The sequence below is a fragment of the Ambystoma mexicanum genome, chromosome 13 (assembly GCF_040938575.1).
Source record: "Ambystoma mexicanum isolate Mex_15411 chromosome 13, UKY_AmexF1_1, whole genome shotgun sequence".
Lineage (NCBI taxonomy): Eukaryota > Metazoa > Chordata > Amphibia > Caudata > Ambystomatidae > Ambystoma > Ambystoma mexicanum.
The window spans coordinates 680,909,046-680,934,448 of record NC_090938.1 but is presented as its reverse complement, the minus strand read 5'-3'; the positions used below and the strand labels follow the sequence as shown (position 1 = coordinate 680,934,448).

At 48.5% G+C, this 25,403-nt stretch overlaps 1 protein-coding gene across 1 annotated transcript in view; it reads right to left on the bottom strand.

Moving 5' to 3' along the window:
• Positions 1-800: 800 nt before the first annotated feature.
• Positions 801-25,403, bottom strand: part of LOC138521701 (upstream-binding protein 1-like) — a 52,004-nt gene continuing 27,401 nt past the window's right edge. The window contains exons 9-15 of the mRNA XM_069634717.1: positions 21,772-21,826; positions 20,332-20,425; positions 18,894-18,984; positions 12,482-12,564; positions 10,444-10,586; positions 7,271-7,322; positions 801-1,721 (exon numbers count right to left, since the gene is read on the bottom strand). Of these exons, the coding sequence (XP_069490818.1) occupies positions 1,684-1,721; positions 7,271-7,322; positions 10,444-10,586; positions 12,482-12,564; positions 18,894-18,984; positions 20,332-20,425; positions 21,772-21,826 (556 nt within the window). The 3' untranslated portion in view covers positions 801-1,683. The remainder of the gene's footprint in view (positions 1,722-7,270; positions 7,323-10,443; positions 10,587-12,481; positions 12,565-18,893; positions 18,985-20,331; positions 20,426-21,771; positions 21,827-25,403) is intronic.

Genomic DNA, 25,403 nt, shown 5'->3' with positions numbered 1-25,403 from the left:
GGAGTTGTGGCAGGGATGGAATTCCTCCCTGTTCCGCTCTGTAGCGCTGTAGATGGTTGTACCGCCCACTTAGGACGATCTAGTAAAGGTAAAATGGCCTCCACGACGGAAGCAGCATGCTTAAAGCAAGCTGACCGCGCCACAGAACCTTACTTTGTAACTCACTGTTGAGGCGGTGATCTTAGCTGGTTCTTTGGAGAGGCTTTTGCCAATTTGTCATTTAGTCAGGCTCTTGACAGCATGAGGGTCATTATGAGTTGGCCGGTAAGGGATACCGGGCACCGGTAAGGAGACCGGTGCCGGTAATCCCTTACCGCCCAATTCCGAGGTCCCTTAGCGAGAACCGTAAAGGACGTGTGGTCTGCCCACATGTCCTTTACGGGTCCCGCTAAGGGACCAGGGCGCTAATAACAAGCCTGCTATTCGCGGGCCCGTTATTAGCGCCTTCCCCATTCCCATTGACCCCTATGGGTGGGGGCTCAAATGGGAATGGGAAATGGTTGGTTGAATGGGGACTTACCGGGTCCTCCAGGGTCGGAATGACCCGGTAAGTCCCCATTCAACCAGACCAGTACCGGACCCGGTTTGGGTGGCAGCCATGGTGCTAATAGAACCATGGCTACCGGCCAAATTGGAATGAGGGCCCATGTCTTTTGAAAGGATGTTCACAGCACCTTTTGTAGAGGGGCACTTTGTAGCTCAGTGTTCGGATGTAATCTGGGCTGGGAGTAAAGTAGTAGCTGGGCCAAAATCATACTCGTTCAGTGGGCTTGTCAGTCACACAGTAAAAGAAACCTGAATTCTCTTTTCATTTTATTTCCGTTTCACAATCATTAAAATTATGTTCTGCCTTCATTGCCATTTTGATGCATTTATTCTTGGCAAGCAGTAGTGCATTCACAGTTCAGTGCCAAAGGAAACTACCATTTCTACCACCAGACCGCTAATGGAATTCTGGCATTTCTAGTTTTTTGTATAAAAGTGTGTGCAGAGCAACATACAAAGTGGTGAAATAGTGGTGTAGTTTCCGTGATGGGTAAGACCAAAAGCGTCTATGCGTCTGCCTTGTCAGCTGCGGTCACAAACCTCTCAATGTTGCCCCAATGCTGTAAACATGTGTCTCATGGGGGCTAATACACCAGTCTGTTCCCACATTCAGACTGCTTCCCCTCCCCATCAGATTCCCTCCCCCCCCCCCAAAAGTAATTTCCAGACGATCTGTTGAGAAAGCCTTGGCAGATGTTGACTTGGGGTCTTTCCCCTAACGACCATTATCAACCACTACCCAGTAAAACAGGGCGTGTCTTTGTTGCAACAGAATTGTTGGATCTCGTTTAAGTCCTTGATATTCCAAAGGTATGCATATCCCAGCAATCAAACTTGGATGGCAAGAGTTCTCCCCAGGCCAGTGGGGAACAGTCCAGCTGCCCCCCACCCCCAGAGTTCAGAACAACGGCACTGCGCGGTGTCGCCCTCTGTCCCCAAGCCCCACAGCTCCCAGGAGGGTTCCTACAGCCCTGGTTCTCTTCAGGAGACTTGCCAGGAGCAGTCATCTTGGTGGGGTTTGGATTTCTTCTCAGGGGGCTGTTCATCGCTCACGGCGTTTCTTTGTCCTTCCTCGTTGGCTGACCTCGCTCTGCTCTAAGTGCTTCGTTGCTAGCGTGTGGATGCCCCAGAACAGACTTATCTCAGGACCAGATGGAATCCCTCAGGATTTTGCACTGGAAGGAAAAGAAACACAGGGTTGGTTAGTGTCCAGATCACACTTGGAAATGACTGATACATGGATGGTGCTGCGGTAAAACGAGCTCTGGTCCGGCTGCCCGTTTCCCTCCCAGGTAACTACTTGGCCTCCACCCAGCACCGCCCCCCCCCCGTTTTATTGTTCTTCATTTTTTCATTTTTTGTGCGCTGTGCAAAAAAAACAAAAGGGGAACGTGTTTGGGTCAACCCTTTTGATTTTTGGTCAGTTGCGGCAGTTTGGGGTTCCTCCCCGTTCCTTGCTGTAGCATGGTACATGGTTGTCCCACCCGCTTAGGACGATCTAGCGAAGGTAAAATGGAAGTCCTTGGGAGACCTCGTAGGATCTGCTGTTTCTTTGTCCGGCAATTTGTCAATCACTCACATTTTGGCCTTTTTAGAGCGCTGCATTTGTGTTGTCATCTCGACTAAGACCAAGGCGGCCGTTATCTGCATGGGAGCAGGGCATGATGCGTGGAGGGTTTTGCTGCGACTGAGCTGGAAAAACTCTTTTGGTGATTGTTATGTTTTGTATAAAGAGGTTTTTAAGTGTTTGGGGATCCTGAAGAGCCTCTTCCGAGAAGTATGGACATTTTCTTGACACAGTATGCTGTTCAAATTTTGCTCAAGAATATGCATGTAGGCCCCCAGAATGTTGGCCCCAAGCGAAAAATGTCCAGATTGTCTTTCAATACTATGCTAGGGACCATGCCCATCTGGTAGAGCAGGACCCAGGTCTACCAGCGCCCTGTGCATGATTTTTGGGTGTCCTACCCCCCCCCCGCACCGCACCGACCCCCCCTCGAATGTTCTAACAGCACTGGTGAATTTCCCTCGACAGGTGATAGCTAATAGACTTGAGAAATGAACTTGATGGGTGGATAGCTTAGGTGCAACACCGTTGTCTTGGATGCAAGAGCACACAGAACACAGGTTCGGATCCAGGTCAAGGACCGCAGCCACCAGCTGTTCAATCAATCAAGAACAACAGAATTCACGCAACCCTCTGCTGTTCTTGATAGTGTGGTTAGGGTACAGCGTGATATAATATGTCATTTATAATCCGCCTGTACACAAGTGTTTCTAGGCGTGACAAGACAAGGGAGGGAAGAAAGAGGGTGGACAAGACAAATGTTCATACTAGGTCTTGTGCCATTCAGATCGTGGAAGTGTGCCAACGCAGGGGGAAGGGAGAGAGGGAAGTGCCAGGGAGAGGGGAGGGGGAGTGCAATTAGGGAAGTACTGCTCTGAATAAGTGCAGACAGGGCAGCGTGGCTCTGGATAAGTACAAGGAGGCAGGAAATGTAGGGGTTACAATTACATCCCCTAAGTGCGTGGTAGGCCTGGAGGCTGCGGGGGCAGGGGGAGAGACTGTTCATGGAGGAGCCTGGTACCCAGTGCGATGTTAAGGGTAGCCAAGCAACGAGTCGGCGCAGCAGACCGGTAGGTCAGCAGGGGAGGGAAAGAGAAAGCAGAGGAGAAAATGAAGGTCTTGAGCTGCGTCCCGAACTTCAGGTGGTCCAGCTCAAATTTGATAGGGCCAGGGAGGCCATTCCAGAAGGAGGCCCCTTCACAGGAGAGAAGTCTACCCCTTACTCTCTGACTGGAGAAGCGTCTGACCCTCAGAGAGTTGGAGGCAGCTGAGGGAAGGGCTCAAGAAGGAAGGTATTTTGGAAGAGGGAGTTGGATATAGTGTTGGCCCGGCCCCAGAAAGCCTTGTGGACAATGTAGAGGGTCTTGAACTTGATCCTTGCAGACAGCGGGAGCCAGTAAAGAGATTCCAGGGCTGGAGAGAAACAGTCCCTGGGTTTGAGGCCAAGAATAAGTCTCACAGTCCTGTTCTGTTCTGGATCAGTTGCAGAGGGGGCAGAGAGTAGAGGAAGGCAGATTGTGAAAGAGGCTGGTGCCATAGTCCAGTCTAGAGAGAATCAGGGGTCTGGAGAATGAGCTTCTGGGGGAAAACGAGAAAAGGAAGAATACCTCTGAGGAGGCGCAGTAGTAGTGGGCCTTCTTAGCAAGGTCTTTGATGTTAGGAGAGAAGGGAGAGAGTGGAGTTGAAGATGATACCGAGGTTTTTTGCCTCACAGGAAGGTGAAGGAAGAGGGCCCAAGGAGGGCGGCCAGAGTGAGAGAGGGAAAATGGGAGCATGGATCCCAATGAGAAGGATCTCCATCTTACTGGCATTAAGGCAGAGATCATTGGAGGCACACCAATCCTGAATCACGGATAGTCAGTCAGGAATGAGTGAGAGAGGAGGCAGAGGGGAGCCTGAAAGTGAGCAGAGTGTCATCCACATAACACTGAAAGTTGGAGAAGGTAGAGATCAGGTGTACCAAAGGTGCCAAGTACACAATGAGAGCCAGGGTGAGAGGGGAGAGCCCTGGGGGAACACCACATGTGGAGAGAGGTGTTGGAAAGCAAGGATCCAAGCTGGACCTGGGAGAGTCGGACCAGGAGGAAGGAGTTCAACCACTCCAGGGTCTGATCAGGGATGCCAGGGTTCTTATGGAGTCGACTGATCAGGATGGTGTGATTGACCATATCCAATGCAGAGGAAAGGTTAAGGAGGATGTGGACCGAAGGAAAGCTGGAGTGGAGGCTAGAGAGCAGATCTTCACAGGTGTTCAGGAGAGCAGTTTCCGTGCCTCTGGCTCCTCAGAAGCCAGACTGATCGTCATGGAGACAACCAACAGATCCAGTGTGGAGAGTAAGATGGGAGATGGCCAGCTTTTCCAGGAGTTTGCCCAGGAAAGAAGTGATAGTGATCGGGCAATAGTTTGCCATACAGGAAGGATCGGCGGAAGGCTTTTTAAGGAGGGGTTGCACAAGGGAATGCTTGAGAAGAGAGGGGTAAGATCCAGTGTCGAAAGGGTGAATGCAGAAATTGACCAAGGATGGAGCAAGGGTGTCAATGTAGTTTTTTTGGTTCTGGAGGAGCAGGGGAGCACCTGTTTGGATGATACTTTCATAGATCTGACTTGTCTAGAAACACTGTCCGGTGTTGTCAGCGAGAACGAGGAGAAGGGAGTAGAGGGGGGTGGCCAAAGGGGAGCTCAGGGAGGTAGAGGGAGAGGAAAATGCGAGCGAGGACAGGATGGCCTGAGTTTTTGTGCTGAAGTGAGAGGCCAGAGCCGCACAGAGGGCCTGGGAGGGAACAGGAGAGGTGGAGAATGCAGAAGGAATGGCCAGCTCCTCACAGATTTTAAAGAGTTTGGCCGTGTTGTTAGAGGCTGCAGAGACGCAGGCTTGGATGTGGGCTCTCTTCTTGGACTGAGAGTCTGTATAGCCTTTGGAGCAGGTGGCAGGCCAGTGTGTCTGAGGATGCGCCAGAAGCCCTTCACTTCCTCTCAGTCACCCTGCACTTGCGTTTTAGGGTGGCGAGGTCGGAGTCATACCAAGAATGCACTTGGATGTAGGCTTAAGACGGATTCTCATGACAGGGCCAAGGATGTCCAAAGTGTTGGTGATAGTAAGATGCAGGTTAGAGAGGGCTGTGTCAGAGTGTGTCAGCCGTAGGAATAGGAGGAGCAGAGAAAGTAGAGGCAAAGGCATCCACTGACACGCTTCATGAGCCAAGTTACCGAGAAGGTGTTTCCTGAATAGGCGCTGATGCTACACCACTGCCATACCAGACTGGAGCTTGAAGTCAGCTAATAGAAAGTTGACTGACACTTTACATTGTGTGACCTGGCAGTGCCCTTTAGTTGCAGCACCCCGGGGCCACCGACTGCACAACTTGATCGCCCCTTGAGCCGGCTCGGCCATCTGGTCTAAGAATACTGTGCTAGACAGCATATGCCCATGTACACCCAGAATGCAAGGCTAGAGACCATGACCTAAGAGTACTGTGTCAGACAGCATATGCCCATGTACAACCACAATACCATGCTAGGGACCATGACCATCTGGTCTGAGAGTACTGTGCCAGACAGCATGTGCCCATATACAGCCAGAATACCGTGCTCGGAGGGGCCCTGGTCATCTGGTCAAAGAGTAATGTGCCAGACGGAATATGCCCATGTGTACCCAGCATTCTGTGCTAGGGACCATGACCATCTGGTATAAGAGTTATGTGCTAGACAGAATATGCCCATGTACACCCTGAATACTGTGCTAGGGGCCATGACCTGTGCCAGACAGAATATGCCCATGTATACCCCGAATACTGTTTTAGGGACCATGGCCATCTGGTATGAGAGTTCTGTGCCAGACAGAATATGCCCATGTACACCCATAATACTTTTCTATGGGCAATTACCATCTGGCCTAAGAGTACTGTGTCAGAAAGCATGCCCATCTTCATCATGAACACTGCCAGGAAACCGAGCACAGTACCAGGTCTATTGCCCTTTGAATAAAGTGCAGCAAAGCATGGCCAGATGTCCTCTGAATATTTTGCCACACACTGCTACCGTGGCAGAAGATGCCAATCAATTTGCCAGTGAATATGCTTGCCACTATACCATATAATGGACCCATTGCTGACACAGGAGCACCTAGTTACCACCTTGCTACGGTCTAGGCATTAATAGCACACGTTTGCAGATAGCAGCTTAATGGCTACCCCTCTCCTGCAGAAGTACAGCTGGGGAGACCATGCTTTCGCTGCAGTTGCTACCCTATCCACCGGCGCTTCTCGCCTTGCAGAAGTATGTGGCCTCGAGAATTCTGTACAAATGTGTGCGTATTTAGTTAGTCCCAAGTTGAGATCAAGATGCTATGTGGTGGGGCTGAAAGTGCCAGGAAGTCTCTCTGGAACTTGTCTGCTATATCAATGCCTTCATTCAAGCTGATGCCACATCATGACCTCCTTGTACCTCTGAACAAGCTATCACAGTGTCCTTGATTGGGTCATGTTCTTGCTAAAGTGTTTCCACGCAAATGTCCTTGCTGTTGGGGTGTAGGAGGCCCACAGGGCACACCTCCCTGCAAAGGGAAACCTCTCGCGGACGCCCTATTGCCAATCTGCAACACCGAATTCTGTCCACAGGTCTGGGATAGAATTTGCTTCCACCCTGGAAGTCTACACATATATGCTCCGGGCACCTGGTCTCTGTGAAAGACTGATCTCTCCCAATTTACCATTGCATGCCTGAGAAAGACACCCAGTCCTGTTTTTTATTGGATTTCTTACAAAACCCAGAATTCCAAGCTAGAAGTGGAACTGGATGCCCTTTTAACGCATGAAATGGGGAGGCTCGAGAGCTCTTGGGAGAGAAGGGGGATGTGGTAAGGTCGCATGGCGTTTGCCTGGCACCCTGATAATGTTGTTAGTGTGTATACTGGCTCATCATTTTATCTGGCCCGTGATTACTCTCTTCTTTTCCAGGGTCCCTCTGGTGGCTCACTTTCTTGGAAAGGCCTCATTTTCAGCTACTCGTATTTTTTTTATTTTTTTACTGTAACCCAACCCTCGCCCAACAAAAGCAACAATCAAGATTACCACATGGTTCCCCTTTGACATCCACTCGGGATGAGGTCCATAACAACGGCATGGACCATCATTTTTACTTGAAGAGGAGAAACATACCTTTCTTAACAGTGACCTGAAAAGAGGTTTCTTCAGGCAAATTTCGGATCATCTGTAGGAAAGAAAAGATGGGGTAGGAAGGGGGGTCACATTAGTCAATGCATTTGGAAGGACCACACTCTGAAAATTCGGGAGTCGGCGTGCAGTAACAGTTCAGCTTGAGGCATTAAAATGCACAGAATGTTCAGGATACACTGAGGGGAAGAAGACTTGTAGAGCAAGCATCAGAGGTGACAGGCAGAGGTCTTGAAGATGTCAAGGACAGGAAGGTTCAGACGTTTCCAAAATGGTGAAGAAAAGTGTGGGACATGTGACAAGTTTCTGGTTTAGAGGGGCCAAGGGCACTACCACCCGCTATACAGAGTTGGGCTGGAGGTGGCATAGGAATGATCCCCCGCCCCCTCCTGGTCACTGCAGGAACCTGCCACCTGGAGATCATCCCATTAATAACTTCAGGGCCATGCCACACGGTTGCCTGAAACAAAAGTAAAGATGGTGGCCAACCTTCAAGAAGACTTGATCCACTTATCTGAGCCAGAGGAGGTGAACCTCGGGGTCTGCATGAGCCCCAAGTGGTAATTCGAATGCACCAATCGAGTGACGCAAAAAAGTAGCCATTGCCAGCTGAGCAAGGGTGAACGGATGAGGGCATGGTAGCAAGGCCTCCCCTTTATGTAAGTCGCCAGAGGTCTAACAGCAAGCTGGGAGGTGGAATGATATGATATGATAAGGCATTTATAACGCGCCTATACACAAGTGTTTCAAGGCGTGACAAGGCAGGGGGGGACAAGGGGAGACAGACAACGATCCTCCTAGGCCAGGTGTCATTCAGATCGCGCTAGTGCAGGGTGGAAGGGAAGGGAAAAGTGCAAGGGGGAAAGGGAGAGGAGAAGTGCAGTACAGGTTTAGTAGAACAAGATAAACAAGAAGGGCCAGCTGCTGGCAAGTGCAGAATAAGCGTAGACAAGTGCTGAGGAGGAGGGGCTGTAGGGTTACAGAGACAGTCCCACAGTGCAGGGGTTGCCAGGGAGGCAGTGCAGGGGAGAGTGGCAGGGCCGCTGACCGGGATAGGTAAGTGGCCCCGTTGCAGATTCAGTGCAGTTTCAGTAATATTAGCAGGGGAGAGGGGGAGAGAAAGCGGAGGGAAAGAGGAAGGTTTTGAGGTGCTTCCGGAACCGGAGATGGTTCTCCTCAAGTTTCAGGGAGGCCCCTGCTGCGGAGAGAGATCTACCCCCAACACGTTGCTTGGAGAATCGGCTGACCCTGAGGGAGTTGGAGGTGGATGAGCGAAGAGCTCTAGAAGGAAGATATTTAGGAAGAGAGAGTTGAAGGTATTTTGGCCCGAGGCCCCAGAAGGCCTTGTGAACAATGCAGAGGGTTTTGAACTTAATCCTCACAGCCACTGGGAGCCAGTGTAGCGATTTCAGTCCTGGAGAGATACGGTCCCTGGGCTTGAGGCCAAGGACAAGTCTCGCAGTCCTGTTCTGGATGAGTTGCAAAGGGCAGAGAGTAGAGGCAGGCAGATTCAGATAGAGGCTGTTACAGTAGTCCAGCTTCGAGAGAACCAGGAATGAGGAAAGAGGAGCTGGCGTTAGAGGAGGAGATCGTCCAGATAGAAGCACTGGAGAGGAAAGTGCTTGGAGGAGACAGGAACAGAGGGGCTGACTGGGAAGACCTGGAGAATTAATGAACAAAGCTGGCTTGAATGATTGGAGAGGGAAGTGTGAAAAGGGCTCGATAGGACATGAAGGGGGGGATAAAAAGGGAGGAGTGGATTGAAAGGATCCAAAGGGAGAAAGGAGCACAGGAAGAAGGGAGGAAGATTTGGCCAGAAAAAGAGGTGTCATCGAATGGAGCATAGAGAAGGTTGAAGGAGATGGCAAGACGGAGACCTTGAAGTACATTCAAGAAGAGGGTGGAGGAGACATTAGAAGAAGGGAGGTGGAGAGCCGTAAGCAGGTGGTTGAAAGAAACATCTGGCGGACGGAGTTGGGAAGTATGGAGGAGGTATTTGGGGGTACAGGGTGAGAGGCAGAATAACCAAGAAGAGGCTAAAGGAGGGGAGGAGAATGCATGCTACAGGCTTAACAGGAAAACGAAGGGTGGAGACATGTGGCCGATTTTTGAGGTGGTACAGGAAGAGCAACGGAGAGGAGAAGTCAAGACGCGTACAAGGGGTTACTGTAGGTACAAGACCATTATGACTCCTCAGGTAGGAAACCTAGAACAGGCGGTGGGGGTAGTGGAGACAGGACCCCGAGACAGGGAGGCAGCGCTAATCTCTGCCCCTTGGTGGCCGCTCTGCGGGTCTTTTCTGTCATTGTTTAAGCCTGATGCTGATTTTGAGATTGGGGGTGATAAGCAGATGACCGGAATTTACTGAAAGGAGGATCTTCTACCCCCCGCCCCATATCAATGAAGGAAATTGCTACAACACCTAAACACTGTTGTTTGATGGTCAAAGCGCGGATATCCTGTTATGGGGTAACATTTACATAAGACCGATCTACACCTCCATGGAGAGGACACTCTGGACTGAGGATTTTAAAACTTGGACTCTTGCGGCTTAACCTTAACCAAAGGCCAACGTGACCTTTGGTTACAGTTTTATGGCACGGGAGACCAATCCTCTTCCCTTCTTAGTAACTTAAGTAAAACTTTTAGCAATCTGCAAAGTGGTTGTGGGGCATTTCACTTATGTAAGGCCAACATTGTGACTACTCTCAATAAATCTTTTCTTAACTCTGTGTTCATGTTTGTCTGGTGTGGACCCCGCTCAACTTTGGGACCGGCGTCAGCAGGAAACCACTGCGTAACTAAAAGCATTGCCATTTATGCAATGTCTCAGTCTGGAGGTCTACATTGAACACAAGTGGTATAGGGAGTGAGCGGCGTGCAGAGATCTCTTGAGGTGAAGAAGGTTTAGGACTTGCGTACAGAATAGAATCGAACAATAAGGAAAGGCCACATGAAAAATTGAAGGCTCAGTGGTAAGCTGCCCACCAGATGCAGAAGGGTGATTATGGAATGGATATGTGCCATGGTGCCACCTGGCTTGAAAGTAGTAAGATTGGAGAACAGCAAAGATGTTGCTAACAGAGAGAGAACACCCAATTTACAGGCTGAGCAAGAGAGCAGGTGGAAGGAAGGATGTCGCTGTACTGTGTATGTACCAAGTCGCTGACGAGGATTTGGATTCCGGTTGGTCCCTGCTTGCACAACTGATGGACTTGACTGGCTGGAATGATGAAGAGATCGGCCAACCTGCTGGTGAGTTCACTGGCCGTGAGTTCTTCCAGGTACAGCTCTTGGTACACTGCAGGAGACAGAAGATTTCTGGGATTAGACTTCAGGCAGCCATAGGGCATCGGAGAACACCTTCTGGACTGGCCACACCCTAAACCTTTGCCCAGTGCCCTGCAAGCAAAATACACACTTTGGGCTTGGTTTCAAATAAGAGAGAATTCCCTGCATGTCAAAACAAAACCTTCTCATACTTTGTATGGGCTTCACAGCCCTTTCCTGGCTGGTTTCCAAAAGAATAAGATCACTAGCTCCTTACTCACATACTGACCTCGTCACTTTTTTCACTCCCTATTCACACCAAATATCATGTCTCCCCCATATGCCACTTTAAATGTCCATTTCCGTCCCTACATATCATTTTAAAATGCCCTTTTCTCCAGCATATGCCACTTCAAATTTGTCTTTCCTCCCCCGTAAGCCACTTTGTGTCCCTTTGCTCCTCTAATACCACTTCAAACGTTTGTTTCTTCCTCAACCCACCTCTCTTATCCCTTCCCATGTCCACCACAAATATTTTGTTCTTATTCCATTTTTGCTGCTTTCTTTATGTACTCGTCATTGCAAGCTATTACTGGCTTGGCCCTTCTTCTGCTCTTAATGTACTCGTCATTGCAAGCTATTACTGGCTTGGCCCTTGTTCTGCTCTTAACGTACTCGTCATTGCAAGCTATTACTGGCTTGGCACTTGTTCTGGTCTGAATGTACTCGTCATTGCAAGCTATTACTGGCTTGGCCCTTGTTCTGCTCTTAACGTACTCGTCATTGCAAGCTATTACTGGCTTGGCCCTTGTTCTGCTCTTAACGTACTCGTCATTGCAAGCTATTACTGGCTTGGCCCTTGTTCTGCTCTTAACGTACTCGCCATTGCAAGCTATTACTGGCTTGGCCCTTGTTCTGCTCTTAACGTACTCGTCATTGCAAGCTATTACTGGCTTGGCCCTTGTTCTGGTCTGAATGTACTCGTCATTGCAAGCTATTACTGGCTTGGCCCTTGTTCTGCTCTTAACGTACTCGTCATTGCAAGCTATTACTGGCTTGGCCCTTGTTCTGCTCTTAACGTACTCGCCATTGCAAGCTATTACTGGATTGGCCCTTGTTCTGCTCTTAACGTACTCGTCATTGCAAGCTATTACTGGCTTGGCCCTTGTTCTGGTCTGAATGTTCTCGTCATTGCAAGCTATTACTGGCTTGGCCCTTGTTCTGCTCTTAATGTACTTGTCATTGCAAGCTATTACTGGCTTGGCCCTTGTTCTGGTCTTAATGTACTCATCATTGCAAGCTATTACGGGCTTGGCCCATATTCTGCTTTTATTGTACTGGTCATTGTCTTCTTACCCAGGCAAGACCTCCCTGGCTGAGCCCTTATCCTACTCTTAGTCCCTCATTACAAGTTTGCCAGTCTGGAAAAAAGTGGTGGTAACAACGGTTACCGGCACCTTTTCCGGACTGGCAAACTACAAGTCTGTCGGTAAGGGCTGTTAACTACCGGCCTGATCCCCTACCAGCAGATCTTTCACTGAAGCAGTGCCAGTACTTCAGTGTTCCCATTCCCATGGAATCTGACAGAACTCCACGAAAATGGGAATTTATCGTTCCTCTACCGCCTGTAATATACAGTATTACTGGGATATCAGGCAGCGGAAATGGTAAGGTGAGTCTGCTGGAAAGCTGCCGGTGGACTCATAATGAGGACCTTAATGTACCTTCATTGATTCCTAATCTCTCCCAAAGTGTACCTCGCTGTGTCCTAACCCCATTCTTGATGTACTCTGCTTTGACCCCTAATGCCATACCAAGTTGTCTTTACCGATTCCCCTATTACTCATTCATTCTAGCAGTGGAGGGTGTCACGCAGTACAAACCCAGATGTGCTAGTGGTCGGTTCTGGTACACTCTACCACCTACCTTGGCGGGAGGGCTCCGTTTGCTTTTCCTCTTCCTCGGGCTGCTCTTTGGCGATGTAGAGGGTCAGCCGTGGCCGGATGGTCCTGTAAGAAGAAGACTGTATTAGTGCCTCAACAGTTGGTTCACATTCAAAGTCCTCCAGCTGCAGGACTGGTGTGCGAACAGCCATGCGGCTTGGAGGGCGGTGAACTGGAATCTAGGATACTAACGACTGGGCTGCCTTAGCGCACTACTGAACATAACAGCATGTAATTGTGCATCCGGGGAGTTTGAGACTGTGTGGTCTCTTGCTTGCCCCTTAAAAGATAAATGCATGCCAGCTCCTGGGTGATACTGCCAAGTTACGCTACAACAGGGGTTCTGCAATCTGTGGCTCTCCTGATGTTTTTGAATACGACTCCTATGATTCCCTCACCATTGATTGTGCTGAGTAGGGGCGGATGGGAGTTGTAGCCCAAAACATATGGGCCCTCATTCCGAGTTTGGAGGTAGCCATGGCGCTATTAGCGCCATGGATGCCACCAAAATCGGTCCGACTCCGGTCTCGTGAAGGGAGTAATTACCGGTCCAGTCTGAGGTCGGCCATTCCCCATTCCCATTTGAACCCCCATAGGGCTCAATGGGAAGGGGGAAGGCGGCAATAACGGTACCGCAAATTGCGGTGCCGTTATTGATCCCGGTATCCCTTTGCGGGTCCCGTACTTAACGCCTGGTAAAACCAGGCGTTAAGGAAGGGACCCGCAAAGGGACCTCGGAATGGGGCGCAAAGGGATTATCGGCAACGGTGTCATTACCGGTGCCTGGTATCCATTTGCGCCCACCTTGTAATGAGGGCCATGGAGTCTCATATGTTGCAGACGCCTGTCCTATAGCATGAGGCTTGGTCCATGGCTCTGCAGCTGCTTGCCTTCTAGTTTATTATTGTGTGTGTGTATATAACTGAGAAAATGAGTTGATATTTAATAGTCTGTTAAACGTGTACAATAGGTTTAACAGTTGTGCATTTAAAACGGCCATCGTATTTGGCCGATTAACCTTACATCTCTGTGGGCAGTTGGGGTCTGCGGAGCAAAGAGGTTTCCCAGTACTATAATCTCCAGAAACCATAGCAGGGCATTCCCAGCCTGTGCCGTGCAACTATGGAAATCACTTCCTGTGTCTTGGGGTCGACCCCCAGCTCATTGTCATTTCAGGGTTACATTAAGGGCCTGGCTGTGGGGAAGTGTTATTTGCAGGTGTTTTCCCTTTGGGTACTTTTATTTGGGCATGTGAGTTACTTCTTGAATAGTTTTTTAAAAGAATGCTGTTTAGTGCTATGGTGTAGCCTTTGGTGTCCTGTTAGCACCCTACAATTTTGAAAATTGATTCAATGTAACAAATGTTACAAAATTACACATTTTCAAAGAAGTTTCAATTGTTGGGACATACTGATGTTCAATTACCAATGAAACCTCAGCTCATTCTCTATTGTACATTTACGAGGATTACTTTAGGGGAACACTAGGAAGGTGACAGCTGACTGTGTGGGGTACATCCCTTCAAGTTCCACAAGGATTTCATCCTAAAAGGCATCACCAGGGTGAGGGGAACCACATAAGGCATTGTCCAATGCCATGTCATTATTTTGTGGGTGGCAAGGGGAGGGGATCCATCGAGATTTTGAAAATAGTCCTAGGGCGGGGGAAGATTGGTATTCCCCCCTCCCTAACACCACTGCTTCTATTTGTCTATTTGCATAAGGAGAAGTACACTCTCAATAATGCTATGTAATCTGTAATACATTATTAAGGGCGAGTTAAGATTGCATTGGCTCCTAACATCTCCCTTTTGGTATTTATATTTTGAGACTTGCATGAACATTTTTCCATGAGGTCATGCGACTCATTTCACATGCCATCATGACCCCGGTGCAAATGTTGGTTTCAAGAGGATGAATTCATCAAGATTGACACCAAAGGAAGCCAGGTGCTGTGCTTCTGTGTACCTGAGGAAGTCCTTTTAAAGAGCTTGCAGTGCGAAACCTGTGTCGACTCTACCATCTTGCCACAATAACATTCCTAATTATTATTCATTATAATTGTCACATACCGTACTGCCAATATCTACCCTTCCGTCAAAAAATATATTGTTTGCCTAGTGCACACATCATGCTTTTCAGTGACAGCTTTCGCTTTTTATGTGAGCAAGTATAGTTTTCCAGTATGGAATGACTTATAGACTCGCATTCTTAGCGTGTATCCCATCCTTTGGCAAGGGAGCCCATGGTAAGCTAGAAAGTAGTGCACACATAGTAACAAAGCAAAATAAAATGCATATTAGTATCCTATCCCCCTCATTAGGAAAGCCCGAACTGTGACCAATGAGGTAGTGTCAGCACCAAGCAAGGTCTCCTGAGGCAGGAGCTACCAACGGTCAGAATCTTTCACTGCACGCTTGGAGACAGGAGGTCCCACAGAGTCGCTCCTCGTTTTTTCATCCACACTTGGATTTTTGAGCTTTTCTGCTGCTGGAGTTGAATGGGAGACTACCTAGTAGCAGTTTTTCTTTCTTCCACATATCTTTTCTGCCTTGACTCGCTCGCTCCATGCAGTGTTCAGATCCCCCCTGAACTTCCTAGTCTTTTGTGGACATGTCTCTCTTCAATGAGTGCCAACGGTGTGTGTATATATTAATAATATTGCAAATGAAGATTCTCTCCTCCTCTATTTATTATCTGGAGCCGCATAATACTTGCCCCTGTGAGATTTGAAAGTCGTTTACCCCGTGATAGGGGGCACGCCACGAGCAGCTACGAGTGAGGGAATTGTGGCCAAAGCAGGTATCCGTTCTGCACATGAACCTCCTGGAGTTGAAGGCAGTCCACTGTGCCGCGCTGTTCCGCTGGAGCAAGGTGGAACATGAGTGTTCTTCCGGAAAGGAAACATGGAAGAGCAAAATCAAGACTAGCTTCTAGCACAAGCGATTAGGAAGGGGGGCATCAAGACATCAGATTTGCCACTTACCATCTGCCAGGATGTACAAACCAGCGCACAGGCACAATTGTACAGCCCATCCTGGAGCTTCACTAAAAATGTTTGGGGTAGTGGCAAGTTTGGGGGTGTATGATGCGTGCTATGGAAATTATCCAAGGGTATGATGTTATAAGGTTATAAGATGTTAAGTGGAGAGAGATCCTGACCCCAACTGGTGTAGTGTGCAGCTAGAGCTGGGTGACCTCAAAGGGACTGGCTGTTAGGTGTGGAGCACATTGGAGGGCCTGAGCAGGCGATGCCCTCGCATGCCTGGACACAAGGGAAATTCTAGAAATTAACTGCTGCGAGGCAACAGGCTCGGTTCCGTCTCATAAGTATGGAGCAAAGGGTATGCGACTAAAGAGTACAGACAATGGGTGAGAGTTGGACCACAACACCCTGAATGATTGGGGAGCCGCTCTCTATGAACTAGGTAAACTTGTTTCTGAACCCTTCCACCTCCCTTAGCTTTCATCCAGAGGGTATTGTGGCATCTGAAGATCGAGTTAGTTGCCATGACATTTTTCGCCTCCAAGTGCCCGAGGATTTCTTGGTACTCAGAGCTTCTCGATACTTCTGTTTGGTATTACCCAAATTGACCTTTTGCGCAATTGACCTAATTATAGTGGTCCTAATTGACCTTCTGCACAATTGACCTTTATATTATTTTAGTTATTTTATATATGTATTGGGTTGGTTTTGGATTATAAATAATATAAGGGGATTGGGTGGACAGTTGCGGGGGGGTTTTGGATTGGGTGGGGGGTTGCGCGGGGCTTCCCCCCACATATATGTCCTAATTGACCTTCTCAATTAGGTCAATTCTCCCGAGGTCAATTGTGAAAAGGTCAATTAGTATACAACCTTTTGTTTGCCAGCACATCCTTCTGCGCCCACATGCCTTAGTCGTGTCATCAAATGAAGGTCATGTTCCTAGTCACTATCCAAGCTCGCAGCCTGGTTCTTGAGCAGCAGGAGTACATGCATTTAGATCAGCTGGAGGAGTGCAGCGATGTCTTAGTCATTACAAAAGCTTTTTCTATCAGACTGGCATATAGGAGAAAGTGGAAGATATTTTCCATTTGGTGAACGGGTGCTGGATCGGATCCTTTCTACAGTGAATTTAATATTGTGCCTAATCTTTTGCTTTTCAAGAGTGATCTTCAGTATCTTCAAGCAAGGTCAGTTTACAGGTATAGGCTGGACAGAAGCTAGATTTCTTTGGTTAAGGAGAATGCTGCATCACATTTCGTGAGAGGCCTGCTAAGAAAATCCCTCCCTGGTTAAGAACACCCCGTGCAGATGTGGGAGCCCTTTTTGAACTGACGCAGGATTGCTCTTTGAAGGTCATCTCCTGGAAGGTGGCTTTCCTGATGGCCATCACTTCATCCAGGAGGGTCGGAGAGATGCAAACCTTATCCAAGCAAACTATCACTGTTTTCAGAGACAAGGGTGTGTTAAGAATAAGCCTGACATTCACACCTATTGATTTAAATTCTACTTACTTAGACCTGAGCCTTTAAAAAAAAAGACTGATCCAGTGTTTAGATTTTTCTGGTGCACACAAGGGAGAGAACCATTTGGAATCCAAGCATCGCTTTGTGGGTTTGTGGATGCATCCAGCAATTCTGCACTCTCAGCAAGAGACAACTCCCCTTCAAGGTTAGTGTGCACTCTACATGGGGTGGGGCAAATTGGCGATGGCGGCTTAGCTAACATTCGGCTGCAGGAGATTTGCTGATCTGCCACACGGAGAGCGAATCATACCCTCACCCATCACTACAGCCTTGACAGCGGATGCCAAGAGGGCCAGGGTTCAAGAAGCAGTATTGAAAACTCGCTTCAGGTGACACGTCAGTCCACCCTCTTCCCCGGTGAGATTTCCCAGATTTTCAGTCTTTATGCTCGGCTTGTGAGTCTGTAAGTGATTCCATGCCCAGCAAGAACAGGTTACTTACCCGTAAATATGGTTCTCCGGTACGGATATAGTTAGAGACTTGCATGAATCCCCCCCACCCCCACTCCTTGCAAGGACTGATTTTAGGCTGTTATTGTGGTTTTCAACTCTGCTATTTGAAAATCTGACAGTTGGTGGCGTCTGTCTTCCTTCCAGCACTCTCATTGCCCGTAGTTTGGGCTTTCCTAATGAGGGTGATAGGATACTAAAATGTCTTTTGTTTTTCTTTGTTTCTATGCGCACCCCTTTCTAGTTTACTATGGGCTCCATTGCATGGTGCTGGGGTCTAAGGAAATCCTATATTTATAGGGAAATTACCCATTCATATGCAGCGTACAGTTGCCCACCTATAGCCAGTGTGCAATGACAGGGCCAGTCTTGGCTTCTACCCTGCTAGTGGGCTTGTCTTCAAGATATTTAGGTGCTTTGTAAAGCACTACATGTCGTCTTGAGACCACTTGTAAGCGCTCGTCACCCTTGTGGTCTGGGGGATTTTGTTCAGTAAAACGTGTATTTCTTCCAAAAGATAATTTCAAAGCAAATGCCTTACCAACAGCAGCCCTTTGCTCACTGTGCTCAGAGAGGCACAGCTCCACCTCACTGATGAGGCCCAACAAGGCTGAAACACGTGTATGGGGTTGCTGTTGGTACTCTTGTTCAGAAGGGAATTGCCATAGCATTTGGGTGCTGGACTGCCCATGTGGGCGGGACAAAGACTGATATGCAAATGGGTATTTCCCATCTGTGAAAGGTACAGTGAGCTAAAGTGTGGCTGCGGACTCTTGAGTGGGTAGCTTCCCAAAGAACAGGATATTTAGCCGTATTGGTTCTCAAAGAGGGGCGCCTATGGACTATTTTTTAAACTTGTAATGAGGCCTAGTGTTATTAAACCAGAGGCTGCTTTCCATTTGCTACTAAGCCATTTCCATTCAGAAGGCTGCTCACCAATAATGTTGGTAACCCTTTAAAAGCAGAGGCTATCTCAAAGGGATCCCAGGAAGATGGGTTTTGGACATGGAGGTGGGGCAGGTAGTGGGAGGGATTGGCCACGGGCGGTCAATGGGTGGATAAAAAGTTAATCCTGCGGCCTTTGTGTCCCTCCCAGATCCCATCGCTTTCCTATCTTCACTGCCCGTGCCAATAGTTTTGGGCTATAGGCGGCACTAAAAGTACCACATAATTAGCCAAAAGTAAAAAGGTTTGAGCATCACATTGCGGGGCGAATGTTGACCCAAAGTTTACATTTGTCCGAAAATGCCGCCAAACCTTGTAATGCAGAATTTGCCACAGTTTGGTGCAGCATTGCAAATATTACAGGGGAAATATATTTAGATTTTCACTGCGACACTACAACACTGCAATCTATTCCTTCTGTGGTATGCGCAGCTACTGGGACACTTAGGGGCTTGCGCTGAGCTATGCAAGTTCTAACATTCGTGCATACCGAGCCTTCAGTGCATTGCAGAGCCGGATACCATCAGCCGCGCCGCAAATCTGGACGAGGTCACCGCGGGAAAGTTTCATCAGGTCTGAGCCTGCAGTATGGGGGGGGGGGGGGAAATCACAGAAGTCAGTAATGAAAAACATGCTTTCAAATATTAGTCCCATTGCACCCGTAACAACCAGTATGGGCAAGCTATCCTGAAACGCAAACAGTCAACTAACCCCATTGCCACCAGAAACCAACCCAGTTCCCAATAAACCCACCCACTAACAGAAACACTGGCATTCAATCAACCCAATACCACCCCAGCCACTACAAGAAACACAGGCACTCGACTAACCCAATACCGAGCCACTAGCAGAACCTAACTCCACTGCATCCAGAACAATGGACGCTCCAGTAACAGTCGGTCAATAACCAGAAACCTAGGCTCTCAACCAAACCAACCCACCCTATCAAAAAACAAACATAGGTACTCAGGTACTCAACCAACCAACCCACCCACTAACAGAAACATGGACACTCAACCAACCCAATTCCACCCCACCCACTACCAGTAACATGGACGCTCATCCAACCCAATTCCAGCCCACTCATAACCAGGACCTAATTCCACCTCATCCAGAACAATAGACAATCCACTAACACACTTGGTCAATAACCAGAAACCTAGGCACGCAAGAAAACCAACCCACCCTATCAAAAAACAAACATAGGTACTCAACCAACCAAATTCCAACCCACCCACTACCAGAAACATGGACACTCAACCAACCCAATTCCACCCCACCCACTACCAGAAACATGGACACTCATCCACCCAATTCCAGCCTACCTAGAACCTAATTCCACCTCATCCAAAACAATAGACATTCCACTAACACACTTGGTCAATAACCAGAAACCTAGGCACGCAACAAAACCAACCCACCCTATCAAAAACAGAAAATAGGCCCTCAACCAACCCAATACCAAATCACTACCAGAACCCAATTCCACCCCACCCAGAACGATGACCAGTCCACTAACACAATCAGTCAATAACCAGAAACATGAATACTCAGCAAACATAACTTGCGCCATCGTAAAACGAACATGGACAGTCAATCAACCCCAACCCTCCTCTTGCACCCTTCTACATCCTCATCCAGAAACCTGGATCTCACTGAGCCCAATTGGTAACAAGAAACATGGGCACTCAACTGACTTAGTCCCATGTCTTCGATAACCAGAAACAATGGTCTAATCTATGCCAATCTGCGCTGAGCTCCAGTCTTTGGTTTCTTTCATAAAAAGTGGGCGATGAGTTCTGTATATACAGGGCAGCTATCGTTCATCTGTAACCTGTATGCTCTATGTATATTGACTGATAAACCTGCTGCCTGAGATCTGAGCCAGTGGTCACTGCCCGCACCCCCTCTACCCCGGTTGCGCTTACCTGTGAAGTTGGTGAACAGTCTGCAGTAGCTGGAGAAACGGTTCCGAATGAGCCACTGCTGGGTCTCGCTGACAGAGGAGGACATACTCAGGGCCTGGGAGAGAGAGAGAGAGGAGTCGAGTGTGAGTCTAGAGATAAGGGTATTCCATTCAGGAGCAGAGTCTAATTGATCATCAGTGATCGCGGTGTGAGGAGCAGAGGGAGGACTAGAGTCTGGTCTTTATGTATGGTGACCGCAGTGGAGGAAAGTGTCAGAACTTGTCTGGAGGAGCCAAGAGAGGAGCAGAGGGAGGAGTAGTTTCCTATCTTTTATGTGTGAGGTGGAATGGGTTGAATCCCCATAGATTGATTTCCATTGGTAGATGTCCTCTATGTTGGTGCTCCGATCCATCCTTCCCAAAATGTGAGACAGGGTGGCTGCCAGGTCTTGTGACCTATTAGGCCATCATCCCGCAGTGCTCTGATTCATTCTTAAAGCAACTTCACCCTGCCCCCAGCAGGTAGCAGGTGGAAGCCTGGTGAAACTAGTTGGATGTTTGGCGCACCATGAGCCAATCACAGGACTCTGGGTGCCTTTGTAGAGATGTACCCTTGTCTGCTGCATCAAGTCAGCTTCACATCCCGAAGAAGTGCTTCTCCGGATGAAGGATGTCCCTTGGCATGGCTTGCCCCTGGTTGGCAGATTCAAAAACCATCCCAAGCGGAATATGCCCTAAATTGTGCTGCAAAGACCTCAGGCAACAAACATGGCATCTCTTTCGCAATGTAATGAAACTAGGTTGCACACGTGATAAACCCAGCAACCCCTAGTGGCTAGGTCCCCAGTGAAGGACCCCCCAGCGCCTGCCCTCTGGAACCCCCAAAGCTCAGCCATGGTTTGAAGAAAAGCCAAGCTCACATTGGTACCCCAACCACAGGGGTGCTCCCGAAAAGGATGAACCCATTTTCACCAACCTCCACCACAATTCTGACCTCTGGACCTTTGCACTGGGTTCCACTGCTCTCATGCACCCTCTTAGCACCGGGCCATGGCTTAGTTCTGCAGAGTTTCCATGCCAGTTGGAACCAAATTGAACTCATGATTTTTCCCAATTTTGCGTTTGTTTTTTTGTGACCTTGAAATGTCCTCTCTCTGGTGTGCGCCACATGCGGTGCACACGCGATTTCGGAGTTTGTGGCAGGTGGTCTTCCCCTTTAGGAGGAGGGGCGTTCTCTCCTCCTTGAGGGGCACAGGTGGGGTTTCCATTTCCAGGACATCTATGCTCTAGATCTTGTTCCCACTCTCTTACCAGGCATCTAAGGGGTTTGCCCGCACAGGGTACTGCCCCTGAGGTCTGGCTGTTGGGTAGGGGCCTTTTATCTGCAAAGGTGTCTATCCCTGTAAAGCCAGTGTTCAGATAACTGGACATGTCCTTCAGCTGCAGGGATTCTCGCACTTACCTCGCCGGGGCCCTCTGTCGAGCTGTCTGACTGGCATGCTGGGGAGGGGCAGACTCTGAAATGCAAAGTACAAGGAAGGGGGTTAATAGTGCTCGCAACCAAAGACTCCTCAAAAGTTCCTTCCCTTACCAGTTTGCGAGAGCTTCTCACACATGTTGCCAGGCCTGGTTTTTATCCATGCCCATCAGCGCACACCGCAGACCACCGGTCCACTCTACCCGCCATGGCCTGCTTCTATGGCTCATTATAGCTGGCTTCTCACACTGTCCACCTCTGCGAGTTCCTCAAGCTCCCCGCCAGTGCTAAATCCTCATTCCACCTGGAGAGACTGTTAAATCATCAATTTGCTGCCTTATTCCACCCAGTGCTCCAGTTTGCCCCCACCCTTTCTCTCTGCTGCTCCCTGTTCTGTGTCCTGTGTGTGATGATATGTGTGCACTATATTTCACGGTTTAATACCAAAGAGTTGTCATTCTTCAGCGACCTCAAACTCCTAGAACTCATCTGAGTTGCCATTTCAGTTAGGGTAAGATGCAGGTGTTGTGGGAGGTCTCTTCGTATTTTCACATTTGCATAATTCCCATGCCCTTCATTTAGGCCAGATCTAGGCATGTAAATGGGGACACAACAGCACATATGACTGTTTGACTCAATGGGGCCCTACACAACAGGAAGCACTAGAATCGGATGCAGCACACACAACCCCAATGGCCATGCAGATGCCAGTGTGCCACTCCTCATCAACACTGAACACAAACAGAACACCTGCTTCCCTTTCATACACAACACAAGCAAACATAGTAGAGGCAGCCCAACGCCACTCCTTGCCCCAAAAGTGTCAACACAATGGCGTACACTAAATATGCCATCATCACTATCTCATGTAGGCAACATAGCGCCAATTCACACTGGCCGGCCTCCCTTGCCCTGCACCTTCACCTACCAGCAAGGCAAAAAATCCAGGGGTCATCTTCAACTCCACTTCCTCCTTCTCTTCTCACATCTCAGACTTCTTCAAAAAGTCCCACTATCAACTGCACCTCCTCAGAGGTATTCTACCTTTTCCCACTTTCCCCCAGAGGCTCACCACCTTGAGAGCCCTGGTTCTCTCCAGGCCGCACTACTGCAACAGCCTCTTTCTCAATCTTCCTACTTCTACTCTCCGTCCTCTACAACTCATCCAGAACAGAACCAAGTCCACAAGGCTTTCTGGGGCCGGGGCCAGCACAATCTACAACGCTCTCTTCCTAAGTACTCTCTCTCTAGAGTCCTCCGCTCGTCGTCCCCCAACTCTCTGCGGGAGAGCCGCTTTCACAAACAGACATTTGGGGGTAGATCTTTATCCTCTGCAGGTGCCTCCCTCTGGAACAGCCTCCCTGCCTCTCTCCGTCTTGAGCCGGACCTCCTTGAAACTCCTCAAGCCCCTCCTCTTCTCTTCCTCCTTCTCTCTCCCTCTCCCCTGCTAACCTCTGTTCTTTTTTTTTCTCTCCACCCTCCTTCTTCCTTCTCCTCCCTAACTCTGTTCAGCTTTTGCTGACTGGTTCACCTCCAGAGCGTTACTTTGGTTCGTTTTTTGCATGAATGCAACTTTTATACACAGCATGCGTAACAATAGGCTGCAGGAGAGTGTCGAACAATAACTAAGAGCAGGTGAGGTTACCTTATCTCTAAACCACTGGGGAGTTTGAAGACATTGCATGTTGGCGCGTGTCAAGTGTGATATGCTTAGACCCTCCAGACTTTTAGGTTCCCATCTCCTGGAATTCTGATACTTGTTTCCCTGGGATTTTATTGGGAAGATAAACCTATAAATACTATAAGAGAAAATGAATGTTGTGAACTAAAAAGCCAGTATTTGCAAAATGTCAACCATAACCGAGGGGTTCCATGTGTTAGTATCCCCGCAAAAATATCGCCATACAAAAATAACCATATTTTTGCAGTGATATTAAGGCATGGAACCTGCAGGGGACATCCCCGCAACCCCCGCATTATTTTTAAAGCAGCAGGGGACACCCCCGCAACCCTGCTCCTAAAAACCCCAAAAATGATCCCCCTCAAAAATGTTGCATATGGCTGTTCCAGACGACCATATATACAGCAATATTTTTGGTGGGGATAATATGTTGTGATACCAACCGAGGGCACATCCAGGGCCTAGTTTCTGTGTGTTGTTCATGACATGGCAGAGCGTTCGCCCCCTTAGTTTCCCCTCTGTCAGACTATTTGGCTATTTCCGACTAAGAGGGTGTCCGACCATAGACCATTTTCATGTCAAGTCTAAAAAGCCGGGCACGTGTCATCCACCCCTCCCTCCAGCTCCCCAAAAGCCCTACCTGTACTTGTATAGCAGACCACCCTTTCCTGAGATGTGACTTTAGCTCATTCAACGATTGCATTTAAGGATTGAGCCCACCTCCCCCCCCATCACCCGCCCCACCCACAACATGAATAACCTAGTGGTTGGCATCGATACACATAGTACTAGTTAACCCCTGCCAGACTACTAGGCAGACAATAGTGTATGTTGGTGCAAAATTAAAGATGCAACAACAGAATGTGCAGCCAGAATTCTAGAAAAAGCAACCTGCAGACAGAAAACCTGGGCTCATAGCCAAGCTGCCCCACGTGGCTAATCTATGGGAGCCTAGGAAAATCTCTTTAGCCAAATTGGTCTCATTAGTTTTGCCTATTAGGTGGCGCTGCCCATTAGACAAGACTATTGCATTAGAGTACAGCGATGGAGAATGGCATTTGAGGTGGAACACAAAGCTTGTAGATGTTGTTTGGTTATTTACCCACCCATTGACTGCCTATGACCGTGCTAATCCCCATGGCCATTCCTGACATTTCCTGCCCCTCCTGGCCCAAAACACATCCTCCTGGGATCTCTTTGAGCTAGCTTTAACAAGCCTTACCATTAAACGTTGTCTTCTGAGAGTTACTGACTTAATTGGAGCTGTAAACCTACTACTGGTGTAACAAAAATGTCTTAACCTGGTCTGCCTTCAGCCACTCGATTTATAAGCACTATGCATGGCACTCACTGAGGTCCTGTTAAAAACCAAAATTGGCAAAGCCAACAGTTTTGGCTTCTGTAGAAGTATTAGGCATTTGCCAGGCACTGCTATTACATGCCCAGGTACTTGAACCATTTTGCAGCTGCTACCATCGATGTCTAGTTAATACCAATGTGGCAGTGCCTAGCAAATGCCTTTTCCATGCCTACACAAAAGCCCAAACTGTTGGCACTTCCAATGCTTGTTTTCTACAGCTGACAAAATTGTGATCATGTAAAAGGGGAGTGTGCACCACATAAGAGGCTCTACTTATGCACGTTTTCATATACTATAGTGTTTAGAGTTTATATAATAAAGATATTGATAATGTGCGTAGTACACACTGCACTAGGCCTGTGGAGGGTGTTGTCGCAATTTGATTTCTACCCAGTGCTCTGAATGTGAAAGTGAAGTGAAATAGTGCCACTGTAGCCTGAGAAGTCCATTCGCTTCCTTGTTGCTAAATGGCACTGTCACGTGCAAGACATAGTTCTCTCCGAATAGAAAAGCATAGTGCTTGATAAGGGAGGGGGATCTCCCCTCCTATAGGCTGGGCCCTGTAGCCATGAGGCC